Source organism: Esox lucius, chromosome 3 (assembly GCF_011004845.1).
Source record: "Esox lucius isolate fEsoLuc1 chromosome 3, fEsoLuc1.pri, whole genome shotgun sequence".
In the NCBI taxonomy this organism is placed as follows: domain Eukaryota; kingdom Metazoa; phylum Chordata; class Actinopteri; order Esociformes; family Esocidae; genus Esox; species Esox lucius.
The window spans coordinates 26557299-26577527 of NC_047571.1; the positions used below are offsets into that span (position 1 = coordinate 26557299).

At 42.5% G+C, this 20229-nt stretch overlaps 1 protein-coding gene and 2 non-coding genes across 4 annotated transcripts; 1 reads left to right on the top strand and 2 right to left on the bottom strand.

Annotated features, from left to right (window-relative positions):
- Nucleotides 1-1205: 1205 nt before the first annotated feature.
- puf60a (poly-U binding splicing factor a) lies at nt 1206-14348 on the bottom strand. Of its 2 annotated transcripts, XM_010893297.4 has the most exons (11): nt 14247-14348; nt 11091-11186; nt 10097-10186; nt 9330-9380; nt 8949-9110; nt 7531-7623; nt 7226-7439; nt 5945-6135; nt 5106-5220; nt 2223-2479; nt 1206-1940 (listed from the first exon to the last, which is right to left on the bottom strand). In XM_010893297.4, the coding sequence occupies exons 1-11, from the start codon at nt 14265-14267 to the stop codon at nt 1641-1643; spliced, it is 1590 nt and encodes a 529-aa protein (XP_010891599.1). In that variant the 5' UTR covers nt 14268-14348; the 3' UTR covers nt 1206-1640. The 2 variants fall into 2 exon arrangements, with proteins under 2 accessions (XP_010891599.1, XP_019901119.1); XM_020045560.2 differs by lacking the exons at nt 10097-10186; nt 11091-11186; nt 14247-14348 and having other exon boundaries at nt 8949-9160.
- Nucleotides 14349-19536: 5188 nt separating this feature from the next.
- Nucleotides 19537-19609, bottom strand: trnav-cac. Its single transcript has one exon. It is a non-coding gene; the product is annotated as a tRNA-Val (tRNA).
- A 196-nt stretch (nt 19610-19805) lies between these two features.
- On the top strand, nt 19806-19878 carry trnav-aac. Its single transcript has one exon. It is a non-coding gene; the product is annotated as a tRNA-Val (tRNA).
- Nucleotides 19879-20229: the final 351 nt, after the last annotated feature.

The window sequence follows — 20229 nt, forward strand, 5'->3', positions numbered from 1 at the left end:
CACTGACACTTCCCTATATCCAGAGCAGTATGAATACAAAGCTGTTAACATGGGCCTCCACTACAACAACCCAAAGACACGCAAGGAAACTGTTTGTAGACTTTAGCGCAGCTTTGACATCATCCCAGAACGAGACTAACTCTATGAATAGGTCTAGCTCCATTTGTCAGCGGACTTCCGGACAATTATGCACATACCAGAATTTAAATCCCTCAGAATTTAGTCCAGCAAAGATGCATGCCCTCACATCCAGTGCTGGTTCTAGCCTTTTGGGGACCCCTAGCTGATGTCGCTTATGCCTAAAATGGGCACTGCTCACATCCTCTACTCACTACACCAATAACTGTACATCCAACAATGTATGCATGTCAAGTTTCACACGTTGGCAGATAAAATCACTCTAGTCTGAGTTCAACCAGTTGGTGGCCTGATGCAATCCCAAATATTCTTGGGACTCAGACAAAACTGGAGAGGGTGGTTGACTTTCAGGGGTCCATTTTGCAATGTATACAAACAAGGTTCCCAGGTCAAATAGGCCCAACACATCACAGAACCACTTCACTTTGGGGAATAGGTTCTTTCCTGCATGACCACGCCTCTTTTTATGGAAAACCCACCTCTTGTGATTGTTGCTAAAAAGCAACATTTCCAGACTGTACAAACTGGCTCCAAATTTCCAGTGACATATTACAAACTCGCTTACGTTTGGTGACTGCAGCTTTCTTCTGGCAACCCTTTCAACTTGTAGGCAGGAAAGTGGCATCTAATCGTAGTTTTGGAGACTTGATGACCCCAAAATTAAATCATTTTTATAACTAAGTTTAAAGGGACAAGATGGATGCCCACTTAAGTGTTCCCGTTGCATCAGATGAACTTTAAACAGTAAAATATTAATTGGAATGTTCAAGAATTCGAATTTGTTCACAATACTTTCTAGGTGTGCTAATAATTCTGAATAATTATTTCTTGATGACACAATCTTTTCTTATAACAATTCTCACTCAGTTGAAGATTAGATTCATGATATTTTGAGTAGGATCAGGCTGATAACAATGACATAACCACAACAATCATCCATTGCCATAAATAAGTGTACAAAACATCCAGGGGTTGAACGCAATAACAATTTTCAGAGCCGTCAATGCTATCCTTTGTGTATACAATCTCACTTCTGTTTAATATCAACAATGAAAATATCAGACCACTTTATTCATGAGGAATTTATTGTTTTGGGCAACTGATACCAAGAGCTATATAACAAGAGATTCCTTTGCAGAATGGACTTAACAATCAAAAAAGGTGTAACCGAAATAAAACTACAATCAGGGAGAGGATGAGAATTTACTGAAAACAATACAAAACCAAATATCCAGTCCTTCACAGTAGGCCACAGTAATAATAAAAAAAAATCCATGAGCATCTCGTTGCTTTGTCTGCCCCCCCCCCCCAAACAAGAGCATTAATAATATTAATATCAACATTGATAAAAAAAATAATAATTACAGGTTAAAAAGAAGCCTGCATCACCTACAGTAATGCGTGGCAGCTGTGTGTGTGTGTGTGTGTGTGTGTGTAAGAGAGAGAAACCGGAGGTTTTTGTGGTGGTAGTAGTAGAGAGTTTTCAGAAAGGTCAGACCTTCTTATGCAGACAGGTCGCTGTTGTCAAATCGCTCCTGGTCGTACACCTCAGCAATGACCTTGCGACCTCCAAACCAGCGATTATTGAGTGCCTGGATGGCCTTGTTCATCTCCGCCGCCATGGAGAACTCCACAAAGATCTTGACAATTACCTCCGCGTCCTCCTCCTCACCCTGCTTCTCCTGGTAGATGATGACACGGTTGACAGCGCCAAACTTCCCACATTCCTCCGTCACCTCACCCTCCAGGTCGTCGTCGATGTCCTCCGGGCCCACCATGTTCCGCAGCACCATCACCGTCGACTGGGCACACAGGGAAGGGGGAGCGATTAAAACACAGATGTTGTCCGGCCACTGACAGCGGTGATGGCGAGGAGAAACGTCCACCCGGAGAAACGTCCACCGGAGAAACGTACACCCGGAGAAACGTACACCCGGAGAAACGTACACCCGGAGAAACGTACACCCGGAGAAACGTACACCCGGAGAAACGTACACCCGGAGAAACGTACACCCGGAGAAACGTCACCCGGGTCCCCGCTGACTCACCCGGAAAACAACAAAACGAGGACGGTTTAAACCCACCTCCTGTTTGCGGAGCAGCTTCTGCATGACCATATGCCTGGCGCTGCTCCCGGAGATGCTCATGTGCTCCTGCTCGCTCAGCGGCTCCTGACCCGTCCCATCCTGCAGGGCTGCCTCCTCGTCCTCCTTCGCCTCCTTCTTCTTGGCCTCCTGGGCCACCACTTGAGCGACGGCCAGCACCGGCGGCGAGGCCAGCACAGGGTTGACCAGGCCCACCTGAGGTATCACGGGCAGAGCGGGCCGCACCGGGGTCACCCCTGCAAAAGAGAACGGAAGGAGGCAGGACAAAAAGGTCAAACCCCCCCCAAGGTTGGACAGCTAACAGAGGAGCCTCCCCAAGCCAGTGGCAATGAGGGGAAAATTCCCTCAGGGGCTTTTCCCAAGATAACTGGCTGGGTTCTGTGCTCCTGTTTAGCAATGTTTCAATGTGACACCACAGCTCCCTTTCAAGTACAAAGGCGCTATCGAACTGGAGCTAGCAGTTTTGGTCACTGGAGTGTTGTGTGTAGCAGGCTGAGACTGGGATGACAAAATGTATGTTGCATAAGGAACATTTCCATGTGATGTTTGGGGTTGGCAAAAGTTTGATGGCAAAGAAGCTCTGTAGGAAAGCTTTCCAACCCCCTTCTAAAGCTCTATGAACTATTCCTGATAAATGTGGATTTTTCTAGACCTTTAATCATTGAAGGAGAGGGGGAGAGGGGAGGCATTGGATGCAAACTAAACACTCCTTACTATTAAAAAAAATGTTTTCAGACAAACCCACCACCCACCCCTAACCACCCTGGTTGTAGCTTCTTAATGGTCATGTTGATGCATACCAAAAGTCAACTCCACAAAACACACAGGATCTTAGACTCACTGGCCAATAGGAATGAGGGGCTATGTTTATGAGGGGAGGGGCTAGAAACAGTCCTCTTCACACTTGGTTGGTCAGTGTGCAGCAAAGGGGAGGGATTAAGTGGCCACTGTCGGTGATTGTGGAGTCAAGAGAGGGAGGGGAAGAAAGGAGAGAGAAAAAAGAGAGAGAGAGAGAGACAAGGAGAGAAGAGACAATAAAAGAGAATCTATTAGTGGAGTGGTCCTGCGACAAGCTTTGTACAACTATCACACTGCAGGAGACAACAGCAGCCTGGAAAATGTACAGAGGCAATTCCACTTCAGACAAAACGTGGAAAAAGAGTTTATGTATGCTACCTGTTTTTCTTCATCATCTCGTTTCGGTTCCAGCCATATAACATTATAGCGTATTTAACAGGTGGCATCACAAAGGGTTATTTTCAGGTCCTTTGTCAGTCCATACAACTGTTCCTCTGTACTCAGTGAAGTTTAAACATAAGAAAGGCAATTTGAGATGCCAACTGATAATTACTTTGAGAGAAATGCAAATAATGTAATGAAAAAATTGTTTTACAAAATGGTTGTAAGTAAAACACAGTGTTGTTTCGCATTGAAATTTGGTCCCAAAACACTGGTTACACTGAACAGCCCACTGCCAGTATTCCTACAAAAACTCACCAAGATGTTTCAGAAAATGCCAGTTAAACAACTGCATGACATGATTCACAATGACTTGTCTGTTGCCAGTACTTGCATTTGTCCAATTCATACCCAACGACCCCACAACTGGCCGATCCTGCACTTACCTGGGCACCTGGCATCATTTTCATACACAAACGCACTCACTCTGGATAGCCCATGCAGTGAAAGGCATGCCAATAGTTCCCCCGTGAGCAAACACAGGAAGGAGGCACATCATTCAATGGTGGGGCAGACGAGATACAAAAGTGACAATTATTTTCTAAATGAATGCAACAAGGTTTGGGTGAAAGCTGCCATGACCGCCACCTGCTCCTCCAATCATCACACATCCCAATTTCAACTCAGTCCACAAAAGCACCCCTGGGCTATCTGGGTCATAGGAGTCTGATCTCTGTGTCCATTAGTTATTCTTCTATCAATGCAAAAGTGTGGCCTTCCTCCTCGCCGAACCGGTTTGAGACTATGTCTGCCAATGAGGGCATTTCCAACTGATTCACATTCAACTACTCAGAGGACAGTATTACTTATAGCACTACATTTGGCCACTGGGGATTTTGCCTTAACACCATGCCTTTTTAATGTTTTGAACAGCCATTTTCTGGCTTATTTCTAACACACAGAAAGGCCAGACTGAAGCCTGCTGTCAAACAGAAAGGTGAACCAGAAAAATGTACAATGTTGACTATATTAATAAATGCATTTATACATATATTTAAATTTGGCTACATATATATTAATTCAAAGATTTTTTTTTATGTTTAATGTTTCTTAAATAACATTTGGCGGAACACTCCTCCTTACTCCTAATTACGCGCATGATAATGCGTTACTCATAATTAAGCACATGTACATTAATGTAGAAGCATTCAGAAACACCTCCATAGTTTAAATAAAAGTGACTCCAAAATCACACAACACATAATTCACCTTTATGTATTCACCTTTATGTATTCACCATTATGTCCTCCCATTCCTAAACTGTAAAACATTTATCCCTAAATAAATGGCTACAATTTGTACTGGTCACATGAAACCTTCAAATTCTAAATGCTGGCTTATAGAGTCAAAATCTAAATGTTTGCTTCACTGTCCACAATCATAAGGAGTTGATCTTTATTAACAACTTGTCCAAATCTATTCCAGCTGTGAAGGCATGGTGAAGGTCATTAGTAGAAAGAATATTCAAAATTCAACTTCAAGGAGCTTTAAAACAGTATACTTACAGTAGCCTGCCCACCATGGAGGGTTCGTACACTTCCCATTAAACAAATGTGTGTGTGTCTGTGTGAGGGAGGGGGTGCAGTCAGGGAGGGGGGTGGGGGGGTTGGCTGGTCGGCTTACCTGTGATGACTCCCGGGGCCTGAGCGGCCATGACGGCTTGGGGCAGGCCCCCTAACTGTTGGGAGAGGAGGGCAGGCCCAGCCAGTGCCCCCAGCACCGATGCCCCGACCGCCTCCTGGAAGAACAAAGCCAGTCATCAAGGAACCCCACCTGGACTACAACAGCGACCTTCAGGACAGTAAACACTAAGAATACCAGCCAAGGACACGGGATACTCCCAGTCCTGGAACACTGAGGCATTCGAGGCGGTCTTGTGGCCTTGCTCGCGCTCAAAGCTACTGTCTGCGATATGAAAAACACAGCCACTTGATGCTTTGGTTTCATGGGTTACATTAAAAAGGTGTGACAGTGCTAATCATGTCCTGGCCGTGGCAACAGTGAACAACATATTATCGTGGCTCCAACCACCACACGGCTTAACATTACAATGTCAATATTTGTTTAATGCTTGCTTTAAAAATACATACTTAATGATGTGCTCTGTGGAGCCCGAGGCTAGAAAAAAGGCTAGAATGAAAGTTAATGAGAAAGAGGATTCTGATGAAACACTAGGCTAAGGAGGCTGCCAGGTGGACCAAACGAGGGAGACATATTGCAGCAGCAGTCAGACAATCCAGAACAGTCGGGCGGGATGAGCTACAACTAACAAACAGGTGTGCAAAATTCCTGTTAATAATACAGAGACACGTTTGGCTTTCCGCTCCAAGCGCAAGCCACCTGAACGAAATCCCTGCAGCCAATTAAAACTCCCCAACGACCGTCCCCAACGACCGTTCCCAACGACCGTTCCCAACGACGTCCCCGGCAGGCGGAAACAAGGGCACGGGAGGCGTATTTACCTGGGCAGTGATTTTGGCTGTGGCAGCGGCGGCCGCCACGGCAGCGGCTGGGGGGAGTCCTCCCGGGGCAGTCGGGGTGAGCAGGGGCATGGGGGGGGTGACCGCCTTGCCCACGCGCAGGTACTGACCCCCTAGGTCAAAGAGATTCATGGAGGAAACGGCATCCTGGGAGGACTGAGCCTTGTCGTACTCTACCGGAAGGCAGAGGGGAAACGGGAGGTTAGACACGCATCGCCGGTCCCGTCCGTGAGGCGCGTTTCTCAGGCACGCAGGATATTTATTGGCACGAACATTATCATAATTACCTGAATATCACCCAGGCATGACAACTGCATCATTAAGGGGTTGGTTAAAGATAAAGCCTACAATCCCTCATGGTAAAGCTATTTAAGAAACAGGGACAAAACCAACATCTAGGTAGAGATATCTGGATACAAGGGTGAAGTATCATTAACATCGATATGCCTAACAGCAATCCCAAATGTGTTAATGCAGACACAATTCTGCGGCCTCCTCTGGAATTAAGTAAATCGACATGATTTAGTCAGTTCAGCTAATGAAACTAGAGATTGCTTGCTCATATTCAGCGGGCAAACCTGGTGGGAAGGGAAGAAGGCATCGTGTCATGCACTTTAAAACCAAATCATCAGCATTCACTGAGTTGGACAACCACAAAACAGTGCAATATGCAATCCATGAACAGACATGTCTGCTTGCCTGCCAAAGAGTATGCATTCATAATTTGTCATGACTTGATCATGACAAATTATGATCAAGCAGTGAAGTACATAGCTAGTAAAACAACTGAAAGGGGGTCACTGGGACATTCAGTGTTGAGTTAGCATTGTGGGTAAGCACAGCTTCTGGAATATATTTGTTACAGTACTGGAACTATCTCAAAGTCAACTTCCAGGTGACCATGTTTACATTTTCGCAGACTGATTCAAGAAGATTGCAACAGGAGTGCAGTTTTGCCTGCCACAAGTATTAAATCGAAAGCCCTAAAATCTAAACACACACAAAATATTTCGGTTAACTTGACAGAATCTTTTCATTTGTCAGTTTGCGAGTCCTAAGCAACACAGGGACAAACCAGGAAGCAGGAGACCTGCACGATGCACCGCAGCCAATCACACGGAGGTAAGAGCAGTGCAGACCTGCACACTGTCGTCAAATAGAGATAGCTCGTCAAACCATGCACGTATAGTACGTTTTCTGTCTGGCACCGCTTGCAAAACACTGTGACGTGATCTGGAGATACTGTTGAACGTCCTTCCTCACCAATGAAGCCGTAGCTCTTGTGTTTTCCCGTGGTGGGGTCCCTCGCCAGGGTGCAGGACTTGATCCGGCCGAAAGCCTCGAACACACTCTTGATGTCCTCGTCCGAGAGGTCGGGGTGTACAGACGCCACGTAAATTCGATTGAAGGCGCGCGCCTCCTCCGCCAGCTGATCGATGATTGGCTGGGCCTGTCCGATGTTGCTCGGCCGTCCGACCTACAACGTTTCATTTGTATTAAGGCGTGCGCTGTCCCGGAAACTAGGGACAAAACTCGGGGCACTCTTCAAAGCGGAGCGCAGAGCTCACCTTGATGTTTCTGCCTCCCAGCATAACTGAGTTCATCTGCTCGAGGGCCAGCTGGGCAGCTTCAGGGACCTCATACTCCACAAACGCAAAGCCCTGAAAGACGGCAGAAAACAACTTGCCTCAACTTGAATAAGGAAGATGGATCTTTGCTAATGGAATTCACCTGGTTGGGCAACGACTGCTGTACGCTATGAAAAAACACAAGCTAGGACTACAATGAAAATGAACGTGTTGGGCTTGGCTGCACTTTGTGGATACTTTCACAATGAAATTGCAGGTCAGGTTGATGACTATGACGGGGTGGCACGTTCGATCTGCACAGGGGGGCCAGTGTCTCCTCAACAACTGGAGTGCGAATGCTGCATCAAGAACTTAAAATGTTAAAATAAGAGCCTGAACAATACATTGCTGTTTACTGACATCTGCTGATAATCAGTCAGCATCCACTCCCTTCAGTCGGTTTTAACGCGTAGATGTGTAATAATGTAGATCTGTGTGACATCCAGAAGTATTACACAAACTGATACAGCTGTTTTAATTCATTACATTAGAATGGATTCATTGGCTACATGGTTGCCTACACTGTTATCTTTAATGAAAGCGTATTTTAACGCATATGCTGTTAAATATTTGCGTATTAAAGCGGCCAGGTTTAATGTTTACCTTCATATTCCCAGAACACAATGACTGCTAATTGTTTTTACAGCACCTGGAGTCAAGGAGGTCTAGATGTGACACACTGCCTTTGTTAAGTCCGGAGGGCATAAAGGCTTTAGTGAATAAAGTTGGTTTTGAGGGTCATTCCGAGTGGGTCATTCCGAGTGACCATGCAGACCAAACACTTTCACATTCTTGTTACAGGTGACAGATTTCATTTTCTCACAAATGCAGAAATCTCCTAATCGAATCAGCGTCAAAGGGTCATGTGAGAACCCAATCGTTTCAGTATTTTCATTGTCTTGTGCGGAAGCAGACAACATAATGTAATGAGTTCCACGACCTAGACAGGTCGATTGAGGGATGAGTGCTGCACAGCACTGATGGCGACAATGATACTGGTCGATACATTTGTAAAACATTGTGAGGGAATACAAAAGGAAACGTGACAATGTGTGGGTGGAAATGGAGAACATGCAGTGACGTGGTCGCTAACTCAAGATGGTGAGTTCAGTGAAAAGAAACAAGAACGGGAGGCTCTCAGGATATCACAACCCTTTCTCTGAGCTAGACGTTTAAAGTATTTTTTCGGCCATGGCACCCTGGATTCGGTTAGTCAAAGGATTCATGATGAGTTAATTCAATCAGGTGTGCCATTTTAAAATCATGACAAACTAAAAAAAAAAAAGGTGCTTAAGGAGGGGTTTGGGAAATCCTTAATAAAACAAACAAAATTGTCTGTGTCTGTTGTGAACTCTGACCTTGTGTTTCATAGTAACCGAGTCCCAGGACATATCGATGCTCTTGATTGGGCCGAATGGGGCAAAGGCCTGCCGAACAGTGTCCTCTCCCAGCTCGTAGTAAATGGAGCCCACATACACTCTGCACATGATGGCTAATGCCCGCTGCCTCTGAGCCGCTACCTACAAAAGGACAGAACTGTGCTTGAACAAAGCACTGACCTGCTGTTCCGCTGTAATGACAAACACAAATACTGACCAAACACATGCATCAAGTCCGAGGTGTAACTGCTTGTGTTTTTGACATTGCATTGCATTGGATTCCACTCAATTGACAAGCAAGAAAAAATATGAAGACATAAAGCAGGGTTTAATATTTATATGTATGTATGTAAAGCTTACCGACTGTAATGGTGAGAGTGGATCTCCAAAGCCCATTGTCAGGGATGCCATCTAACAGAAAAAAAGAGGATCATTTAAGTAATCTAGGAGTGTTACCAAAAAAAGGCCCTGCTGTTTAACAGCATCCCAAAAATTAGCTTTGAAAGAAACTGGCTCATAATGTAAACCACTTTGAATGAAAACAAATTAATGAACTATGAACCCTCCTCCTACCTTCTGTTTGCTCCACTACACAACTGTCCAGAATTTAATCGCCACATATGATATTCAGTAAAATACATAATTCTCTAAGTTTATTACTTATATACAGTACCAGTCAAAGATTGGACACACTTAACCATTCACACGAATGACTTAAGATTAAGCTGTCTCACCAATAACCAAAAATAGCAATGTAAACAAATATCTCAAAGATTTAATGTTTCCAAGTTCTCTCTAACAAATGACTTGACTTTCATTAACACCTCTTTAGTCCGCATGTTTACAGACACCAACAGCACACTCCAAAGACATTTGCGGAGCCTAGAATTAAGACTAGACCTCGATAGCTCCCTTAAGCCTGTACAAATGACAGGAGACGCCGAATACGAACCTTTACAGTTACAATTATTTAAATTAGCTTAATATGACCACATAAAACATGCACTGACAACATCTGAAAACTAGGCAAAGGTTCACATCCTTCCTCAGCACTGTACGAGAGAGGAGGCTTGTTGAACGACGCCGTCACCTCACAGACGAGGTTGGGGTACTCATGTTCTCCGTACCTGCAAGTTAGTGAGCTGCTGTTGTTGATGGGCAAGGGTCTGTTTGACCAGCACACTCTTGATGCTCTGCTCCATGGCATACTTCTTGGCCTACAGGTTAAATGGTGGAAAAGGGGAGAGATGGACATTTTTCACTTCACACGTGGCCACGGAGGCCATGGTTGTCATGCAAACGGTAAATACGTTTCACCGGGAGGCTGTAAAGAATTCTACCTAACGGCGAGAAATGTGAAGGGATGTTATGGTATAATGGGAATATGTACAGACTTACATCTACTTTCAGTTCAGTGAATAACACAATGATAACTCGGTTATGCTATTTATTATGCTGTAACAGACTTGTATTCCAGATCCCTGCGTTACAAAAGAAACCTCTTTCGGTCAGTGGTCTGTTTGGTTCCTGCTGCAACATGTTTTAATCTCTTTTGGATATAAAATGCAAACAAATTGTACAAAATGTAGATTTATCATCATAAATTGTATGCATGAGAGCAAGGAGTTAGTTTCGTGTTTTTCAGGCATGCTAGTCATCTAAAATGCAAGGGTGGAGTTATTCATTCATGTTTGGATTGAGCATCTCGGGGGTTAATCAAGATACATTTCTGACTCTCAACGACACTGCCTTCATTTCACCTGAAAATGTTGCAAAACATTCGGCATAAAGGCGGGTAGGCTGGTATACCATATATAAATTAGACATCAAAATGTAAAAGAGTCAGGCACATATTTGTTTACATGCCCAAAACGTTTGTCATTGTCTATGTTATAGCTAATTTCCTGCATTTTCAAACAACCCACTGTCATTTCAGCACAACAACTCTCCACGTCTCTATTTCTGTCCTATTCGATGAACCAAAAATATGTATTCGGGGACTGATCCAGTCCTTCGGGGAGAAAGAAAGCCTACTGCTGCCTGGTAGTTCACCAGGCCTGCAGAGACGGTCTATCGCTTCAGTGACAATCTCAGGAATGTCCCATTTTCAGTGGGCCTTACCTTCTGTAGGGCCTCCTGCTGCTCAGGGGTGAGAGGCGGCAGGCCGAGCTTGGAGGCAGAGCTCTGTCCATTCTCCATCATCAGAGCCTCGCCTGCCTGCGGGGGGCACAGCTGAATTAGCGATGTGCAGAACGCACGCAAAGCTTTCCAATACACTGGCCTGTTTATGATCACCCCTGACCCATTAGAGTTTCTGAGAAAACTCAAATACACTCAGAAGCCAAGTATAAGCTTTAGAATAACAAAAGTGTCTTAAAGGTCTGATTTAACAAAAGCAAATTAAAAATGAAAATATATCTTAAAGGACCCAGGTCAAAGCAAGGACAAAGCAAACCTGTTTTGAGCTTGTTTGGAGGAGTTAATCATTATGCTGTGATGCCGAAACGACACAATGCTCTTTTTTTTGTGTAGTCTGGGGGGGAGGTCAACAAAACATACCGCTAACATAAAATACAATGACCTTCCAACAGAAGAAGGCTGGCCACTTATTTTAGTAGGACTCTGTCCATCTTCCCAACAAAGTGTGAATTACTCTACAGTGTGCGCCAAGAATATGGGTCACCTCAACTACAAAACAAATGAATACAGGGAACGCACTCCAAACACACTTTTCTTGTTGCCATGTTTGTCCTGTGAAACTGCAGATTCTTCTTTGGATCCTGGAATCTGATGTGTTGCTGTATAAAATTGCGTGCTACGTATTCTCCCCCTGCCAAAACTAGAAAACATCTGCTAAGCAATGACGGAATCCTTCCTAAAGAGATTCTGTAAAATGCTACTTTTATCAAAAGGTATATATTTCAGCACTTACAGAATACCTTGCAGCTACACCTGTAGGTCAAAAATTGGTACAAGGAAATATCCAACAAATGTATTCAGAGGTACAGTCTACCACATTCGTAGCAATTCACCTCCACGGAGATGTATATTGTGGTTTTGATTAAACAGCTAATTTAATGGAAGACATATGGAGTTCCATGGTAGGCACACACCAGGCTATGTGGTCTGCTTGAGCTGAACCACATCCCAGATACAGCTAAAAATAATACAGACTTCAGTCACACCTAGGATTAGATAAATGGTTTACAATATGGCGGCAAGACCTTCATCTAGCACCAGCTTTTTGCTGGGGATTTCCTTCACATCAAACAGGTGAAAAACATTTCACAGACTTATGTAAATAGGCCCTATCCACTATAACTTAAGAAACAAGGGAGATCTCCAAACCCCCAGCGGTCAGCAGAAAAAGTCAATTTTTGTAGCGATCTTAGTCTTACTGCGATTTTTAATATATCTTTGGAAAACAGGCCTATTGTCGTTGGACAGGTGTTTTAAAACGTTGATACTAAAATTGAGCCTCAATATTTATTTGGTGAAGGAACACAATGCAATTACAAACATGACACTTGATAAGGCACAAAAAATGTTTTACCCAGAATATTTACACTGCCTCTAATTTCCATAATGTGCACCCTTGTCCAAAAAAATTACACATTGAGTATTGCCAAATCCACGCAAGTTGAACATTTTGCCGCTTTACACCAGCAACACAGGAATTTCAGCCTAACACGCCTGGACTAGGACAACGTGTCAACAGCAAATTTTGCCTCTCCAATAATAGATTTTCTATTTCATTGATTATATATGATGCATGTTTTCTGCATTTTCACTTGACGGGATTTGTGCTAATCTGTTGCGCTTTCTTCTTCAAAACCATGTACAGGTTTCAAGCTGGCTTTTCATACAATTGTTCCAGGACATTTTTAAACCACATTAGACATTAAGCGCACATTCATTACAGATTGTATATTTGTTGTTAAAGAGGCCAAATTGCACAAATGGAAAAAATGTGTCCATAATGATATAACGTCCAGATCTGAATTTTAGTCAGGACAGTGGGGTTAATACCCAAACTTACACAAGACGTGCTATAGGATATAAAGAATGAGGACACCCATTTCATGTCCCATCATAAAACACCCCCCCATTTAATTTATTTATTACTAAAGGGGTTGGCAGAAAACACACATTTTCAATAGCGACCGGAAGCAATTACTAACAGTAGGGTGCTGGAAAATATGCAGGGCGCTGGACAATAGGAATAAGGTTTTTTGGCTAACTGCACATTTGAAGATGACACAACAATAACAACACGTCAGATGAGTGCAAGGACGAAATTAATGCTATGGCCCCAAGGAGATACATTATTGTAACCAAGAACAGTATTAACACCTCCATAGATTCATCCAATCTATTTCTGGTAATAATACTAGTGGTATTAATAATGTAAAATTATTTACCCATGCTGTTAGTGGGGTATTTATTTCTATTTCTATCAACGATACACGAACTGTAGCCTAAGTCCTTGGACATAACAAACAGTTCTTTAGATGCCAATTGAACCCCATAGCCTAAGGAATATTGTAAATACATGACATGTAACCCAGTACAGGGTGAACATTACTTTTATTAATGTACATCCATAGAAGCTCCACGGAAAGATCAACATATTTGGAGGTTCTTGAAATGAAGTTTAAAAACGGGGCCCTGCTGGTGTTCTTAGCACAGAAGTGTGCAATCTAATAAATGAGTTGTTTCTGTAAGTGGGTAGCTAACTAAGTAAAGACAAGCTGTGGACAGGCATGGCTAAACGACAAACTAAATCCATCAGACTTGAATAGGTAGTTAGTACCGCCTCCTCAGTTCCGTGACTTGACTGTGCTAGCTAACGTAAGGTACTATATATAGAGCTAGCTAGCGAATCGAAAAATGCGAGTCGGTCGAAACATGGATAGCTCATAACCACCTAACGCGTTATTATAACGATTTAAATCACACGACTTGCAATCTCGCTAGCGAACTACTCAAATAATGTGTCATTTAAAAACATGTTCTAGTGCCAGTGATGGCTGTGCTACGCTAGCTATCCAACTACGTTACCAGTTTCAGGCTAGCTAGGTTTTCAAACTAGCTAACAACACTAGCATACTAGCCAGCCAACTGAACAGAATTAGGTAGCTAACATGAGTACAGGAAAAGTACTGCATGCATTCACAAAGAGCTGTGCAAAATACGGTCAGGAATCCATTTTAACCATGAGCGTTTGACTATTGAGGTGAAATATAATATAAAAACAATCCTATTATATTTATTTACCGCAGAAACTGCCACCGCCATGAAGCACACCTTTCAGTACAGGGCGACGTCACGCCAATGAGAACTTCTTCTTCATGGATGTTTTTCGGCGGTCAGTATCCAACTTCAATGGGACATTACCGCCACATAGTGGACTGGAAGAACCGGCACTTGCATCGCTACCGGTAAAGGTTTGGCCCATACTGATGGAAAGAGGTCATGGTAACTTTACCATTAAAAAGTTTGTTCCAGCAATATTAGGATGAACTCAACAAGTGATACGTGAAGCCTTATCTGGATTGTCTGGGAGGTGTTAATTTTTGCGACTGCTGCTACTTCTTGTTGATTGCTAGAATGATGTCCTCCCACATCATAAATTGTAGGCAATGAAGGTCACTTGGAATTTAAATGATTCAGTCAAACCAACAGATGAGCCATAATCAGTCTGAAGGTGAAGAGATGGGGGGCTTTTCTGGAAATCACCTATCACCTCCATGGTTTTTCCTAAGTCACATGTCAATTTGAGTCCACAAGCCCACTATCAAGTTGACTTCTCCACTGTATATGGACTCATCCTCACACATGGACTCATCGCCATCAGGGATGAGACTGACCAGAGTTGTGTGACTTTACCAAAATAAGTAATTTGACAGATTGGCGTTGTTGGAGGAGCTGGTGTCAAGTAGAGCAGGGGTGACAACACATCCTTTAGGTGTCAAAAGCTGAGCAATAAGTGCTTACCCATCTTCATGTGTTGTATGGAGTTGGTCAGGATGGATCTCAGTTACATACTAACAAGGGGAGCAGGACACGTTCAGCTCTGAAAGTTTGTCTGATAGAAGTTCTGGGATGATGGTGTAGAATGAAGAGCTGATGCCGACAAAGGGTGTCTCTGCATGGTCTTTGGGTTGTCAAGGTTTTGGAAAATGCATTGGAGGCCCATGTTGATAATATAATTCATAGACTTGTTGGCTCAGTAAGCATTGCATTCAGTGCAGGCACGTGATGGAGCTTTGGACTCCGATACTGGCATCTCTGACCCAGCTTGGCCTGCATCCCCTGTTCCTTCTGGCATGGCCACGGTAAGAGATGTATTTCAGATTAACTCATCATCATAGCTCTGCAAGCACAGAGGTAAAGTAAAGTTAGCCAGCTAAATCCTATAATTTTTTTTAATTAAACTTTTATGTCATTGAACAAGTACAAGTGCAGTATAACGACATGTAATACATCCTAATGATAATGTAATATTCTAGCTAACCTACAATATTTAATAACAATACAACTTGTTAGTATATTTGTATTGGTTCATTGGGCTTAACTTGAACTTTATTATTTAGTTAGCAGCCAATCTAGCTAGCTAGATTTTAGTTGAAAGCAATTGCTGCTAACCAGGTGGCTTGGTTGCAATGCAGTCAGTAATTCAACCCAAGACCTGACTTACTAACAACAAATATTTGATTGACAAGATGTACTGAGCATTACTACACAAGATGTATATATATATTTATTTATTTTACCAGTGACATGTATTATGGCCTTAATTTGCAATAATCTTATTTGCAACACAGATTAATAATACAAATAGTATTAGTATTACTTTTGCAATTTATTTTGTTTTTCTATTCTGCAGTGCTATGGGAAAACAAATGCCTATTCAAACATTAAAAATGCAGTTTGCCTTTGTACTTTCTTTAATAATTTTCCCTTGTTGTTACTATGGCGTTATAATGACTTGAACAAAATATGTATTATTTTTGACCAAGTACTCTTTTACTCTTACTTGAGTCGTTTTCTCAGGTGGTACTTCAACTTTTACTTGAGTACATTTTACGACGAGTAACAGTACTTTTACTTGAGTACAGATTTTCAGTACTCTACCCACTCCTGTTCATCACTGGTGCAAATATTCTCTCTCCTTACTCTCTGTTATATGCTTCAGTTGGCTGGGAGTCACTGACATCTAGAAGGGCCAGATCCTGGTTGTTGTTCTTATATAAGGATGTCATGCAGGCCGGGTGTCTCTGTAAAGCACTTTGTGACAACTGCTGTTGTAAAAAGCGCTTTATAAATAAATTTTGATTGATTGATTGATGCAAAATGTCAAGATTATCAAGCAGATAGTCTGGAAAACAGAGTCTTCAAACACGCAGTCAAGACTGGATAGTGCTGGAGATGCCACAGGCCTATTCAAAACTTTGTAAAACTGCTTTTGAATATTTTGCTCCACACTCATGGAATGCCACTGTGTTCGGCATTCATTGTTATCTCTAACCCATTCTCATTTATTTTGAGGAGTTATATATAGGTCCGGAGAAAATTAAGAGACCACTGCACCTTTTCCTTTCCAAAAAAGTCGATAAGGAATGTTTTGAGTGAGGAACAGAAGGGTTAAAATTAAAAGACAACTGCAAATTGAACTCTTCTCTTCCTGACTCAAAACCTTCCTTTTCAATTTTTTTGGAAAGGAAAGTAAAAGTTGCAGTGGTCTCTTATTTTTTCCCGGATCTGTAGGTCTTACAACAACATATCAAAAATTAAAATGATCTATGAAAAATAATTGTACAAAATGTGCATATGCTGGCTGTGCATTAGGCATGCTTTAGACATGTACTGTGTGCGTTACTGATTTTGTGGCAATTATCTTAGTAACTGCGTGACGTTGCCTGAGAAATTGAACATGATAGGTGTATATGCTGTGCGGGATTGTACTTGATGACGATGGAGAGAAGGTGAGACAAAATAGCAAGAGAGCGTTTTTCCTTGTTGTTAGCAAGGTAAGTGTTTCATGTGAGGTTAAGCAGTTTGAGTTGTTAATTTGCGATCCCATTAAAATGGGTGGTTCCAGAGACAAGAGTGCGGGTAAGTACAGTATCACTTAGATTGAGTTGTGACGCAGTTAGCTAACATGCTACCGGGAGCTAAATAGCAAGTTTGCTAAACATTGTGGCTAGTTAAGACTTTGGATTATGTCCAAATGAATGTTTGAGTCGGATATTGTCAGCAGTTTGAGTTACAAGTTGGTAATACCGTTGAATCTTAATGGACAGTTTCAGAGGCAGGAGTGTACAGAGCTCACACACACCCAAAACATCAGTGAGCCACCATTATGCTTCACATAATGGTATTCTGTTTCACTATAGACCTTGTTGACCCCTCTCCAAACATTGCGCTAATGGTTGTGACCTTAAAGTTCTATTTTGGTCTCGTCACTCAAAATTACAGTGTGCCAGAAGCTGTGAGACGTGTCAAGGTGTTGTCGGGCATATTGTAACCAGGCTTTTTTGTGCCTTTGGTGCATTAAAGGCTTCTTTCTGGCAGCTCGACCGTGCAGCTCATTTTTGTTCAAGTATTGTCATATTGTGCTCCTTCAAACATTGTCTTTTTCCAGAGCAGCCTGTATTTCTCCTGAGGTTACCTGTGGGTATTTCTTTGTATCCCCAAACAATTATTTTGGCAGTTTTGGAAATTAATCTTTATTTGCCATTTTCACCTGTGTGTGTCACCTTGTGTGACTATAACAAGGCCAAAGATTCAAAGGTATGAAAACTTTTGATCAGGGCCATTTGGGTGATTTCTGTTGTCGTTATGATTGTTACGTCCTCTGTGTACTGTTTCAGTTGTGTGTGTGTGTGTGCTGTCTCTCCTCTGTTCCTTCCCCAGGTGTAGTGAGTTGCTTCCGATGAGGTGTGCGTGGCCGTCAATTCCATCATCAATCCCCACCAGCCTATCCTGACTGGCTTGCTGCCCTATAAAGACATTCAGTCTGCGTTGGGTTAGGTTAGCTTGTCATTTGTTTGAGAGAGTGTGTGAAGTCTTTGTGTTAGAATCTGAGTTAGTGTTAGGTTAGTAGATTAGATTGCTGTTAGTGAAATTAAGAGAGAGAGACTTGTGTTTGTGCTTGTGTATGTGTAAACCTTCCCCTTATCCCAGACCTCTATGGAGTAGGGTTAGGTAGACACCCTGGGGTTTACATATGCCCGTAGGTAACCCACTGTTATATGCACCAGGTTAGACACCAGCGGCTGTCGCCCAGTGTTTTTTGTAGCAGTGAGGTAAGTTGTGTTAGGTTAGCTTGTGGCAGGCAGATTTAGAGGAGTAGGGAAGCTCCAGGTCTTATTGTATTATTTGTTTGATTTGACAGACCGTTGGCATTACCCTATTTAAGTATTTACGTTGTCATCACAGAACGAAAACTGGTTGAAACTGTTGCACGGGTTAACAGTAGCCTACATCTACTGAGCCACACTTACAGTTGAAACGTACGGCTCATGCAAGACAACCAAAGACTTTGTATGACCTGGAGGCATTTTGCCAAGAAGAATGTGCAGCTATACCACCTGCAAGAATTCGGGGCCTCATAGACGACTTTTACAACAGGCTGAAGTAGAATTCCCAAAAGATAAATGGCCACGATATGTCACAACATGATTTTGTCATAATTTCAGTACAATTTATTTTATTGACCCACTACTACAATGTATTACAGATAAAACACATTGTTAGATGTGTTTTAACTTACAGCTCAAAAGTTTGCATAGCCTTGGAGAATTGGTAATATATGTACCATTTGTAAAGATGCTGAAGGGGGCAATACACAAACTTTTGAACAGGAGTCAGTTCAGGGGTCAGTTCATTTTTTTTTCTTTGTTGCCATGTTTTGTTTTATGATTGTACCATTCTGTTATGACATACAGTGGAATGTGAATCCCATAAGAAATAAAAGACGTGTTTTGCCTGCTCACTCGTGTTTTCTTTACAAATGGTACATATATTACCAATTCTCCAAGAAACATCTCTATCTGCCGTTATTATTATGAGGCAGGTGAAAGTTGGACCGACTCCTGATTGGTCAATCAAAGCACTCTGAGTTGGACGCATCGTGGGGAAAAATAAATGTGTTTCACATCTGTACGTTATAAAAGTTGAGTAATGAGTGGCACATAATGAAAAGACACATGGCATTATCTTTTGTGTATGACTTTTAACTTGTCCGGTGGGGCAAGTACATTTCTTGTCCATCTGCCCCACAAAAAAATCCACTTGTCCCAGACAAGCAGACAAGCCTTAATTTCGAGCCCTGAGCGCTGAGGAACGAATTGGAAGAGGGAGCGGGTTTTACATTGATGGAGATTCCCTGGGTGGAGCTTCTTTGCAGTAAACCACAGATGAACGACTTGGTAGAGGGGAAAGAGTGTGTTCTATATGGGCGGAGCACACTGTCATTAAAAATAGCCAGATTCATCAGGAAACCGCCACATCTGGCAACGGTGCACACAGTTTTAAGGCTAACTGGAAAAAAGGAAAATCATGTTTCCGCCCGGTTTCGAACCGGGGACCTTTCGCGTGTGAGGCGAACGTGATAACCACTACACTACGGAAACTGATGATGGGTATATATGGTTAGTACATGTAAACATGTATGTCAACATGAGATTTATTTAAAATTGTTTTTTTGTATCTGAACACCTGTGTTTCGGTCTTTGGTTGTGACATTAACAATATTTTTGCTTGCTTCTATACTTAGTAGTAAGTAGTAAATGCCCCTTTAATTTCAGTTGCTGTTGGTTGTTAATAACTGTTTCCGTAGTGTAGTGGTTATCACGTTCGCCTAACACGCGAAAGGTCCCCGGTTCGAGACCGGGCGGAAACAATTTTTTTCCCCCCACAAAATTGTTAAGGTATCTGGTAACTGAAGAAATTACATATACATTAACTGAACTTCTGTAACAGGTCTGCGTATGATTATGTTTGTCTTGCAATCCTTGCAAGCATTCGTTGGGGAGAATACATTAATTCAGTTTAAACAAAGTCCTTTCGAAGATAAGTGAGGTGGCTGATGACGTGATAATTTGCGACATTTTAAAATAAATGGCTAATTTGATCTGTTTCTGTGTACAGTTCTTTTAATTACAGAGGTTGGTTGATAGAGTATAAAGCCAACACATTAGAATGCTAGTGGAAATACAACTCCCATAACCCTGTACTCCTTGAAAGACGCCCT

Excerpts from the sequence above, each read along its gene's own strand:
- puf60a (XM_010893297.4), bottom strand. The coding sequence starts at position 14,267 with ATGGCGGTGGCAGTTTCTGCG. Across the intron at positions 9,381-10,096 it reads AGCAGCTCACTAACTTGCAG|ATGGCATCCCTGACAATGGG; the intron begins GTACGGAGAACA and ends TTTTTCTGTTAG. Across the intron at positions 9,111-9,329 it reads CACTCTCACCATTACAGTCG|GTAGCGGCTCAGAGGCAGCG; the intron begins GTAAGCTTTACA and ends GTCCTTTTGTAG.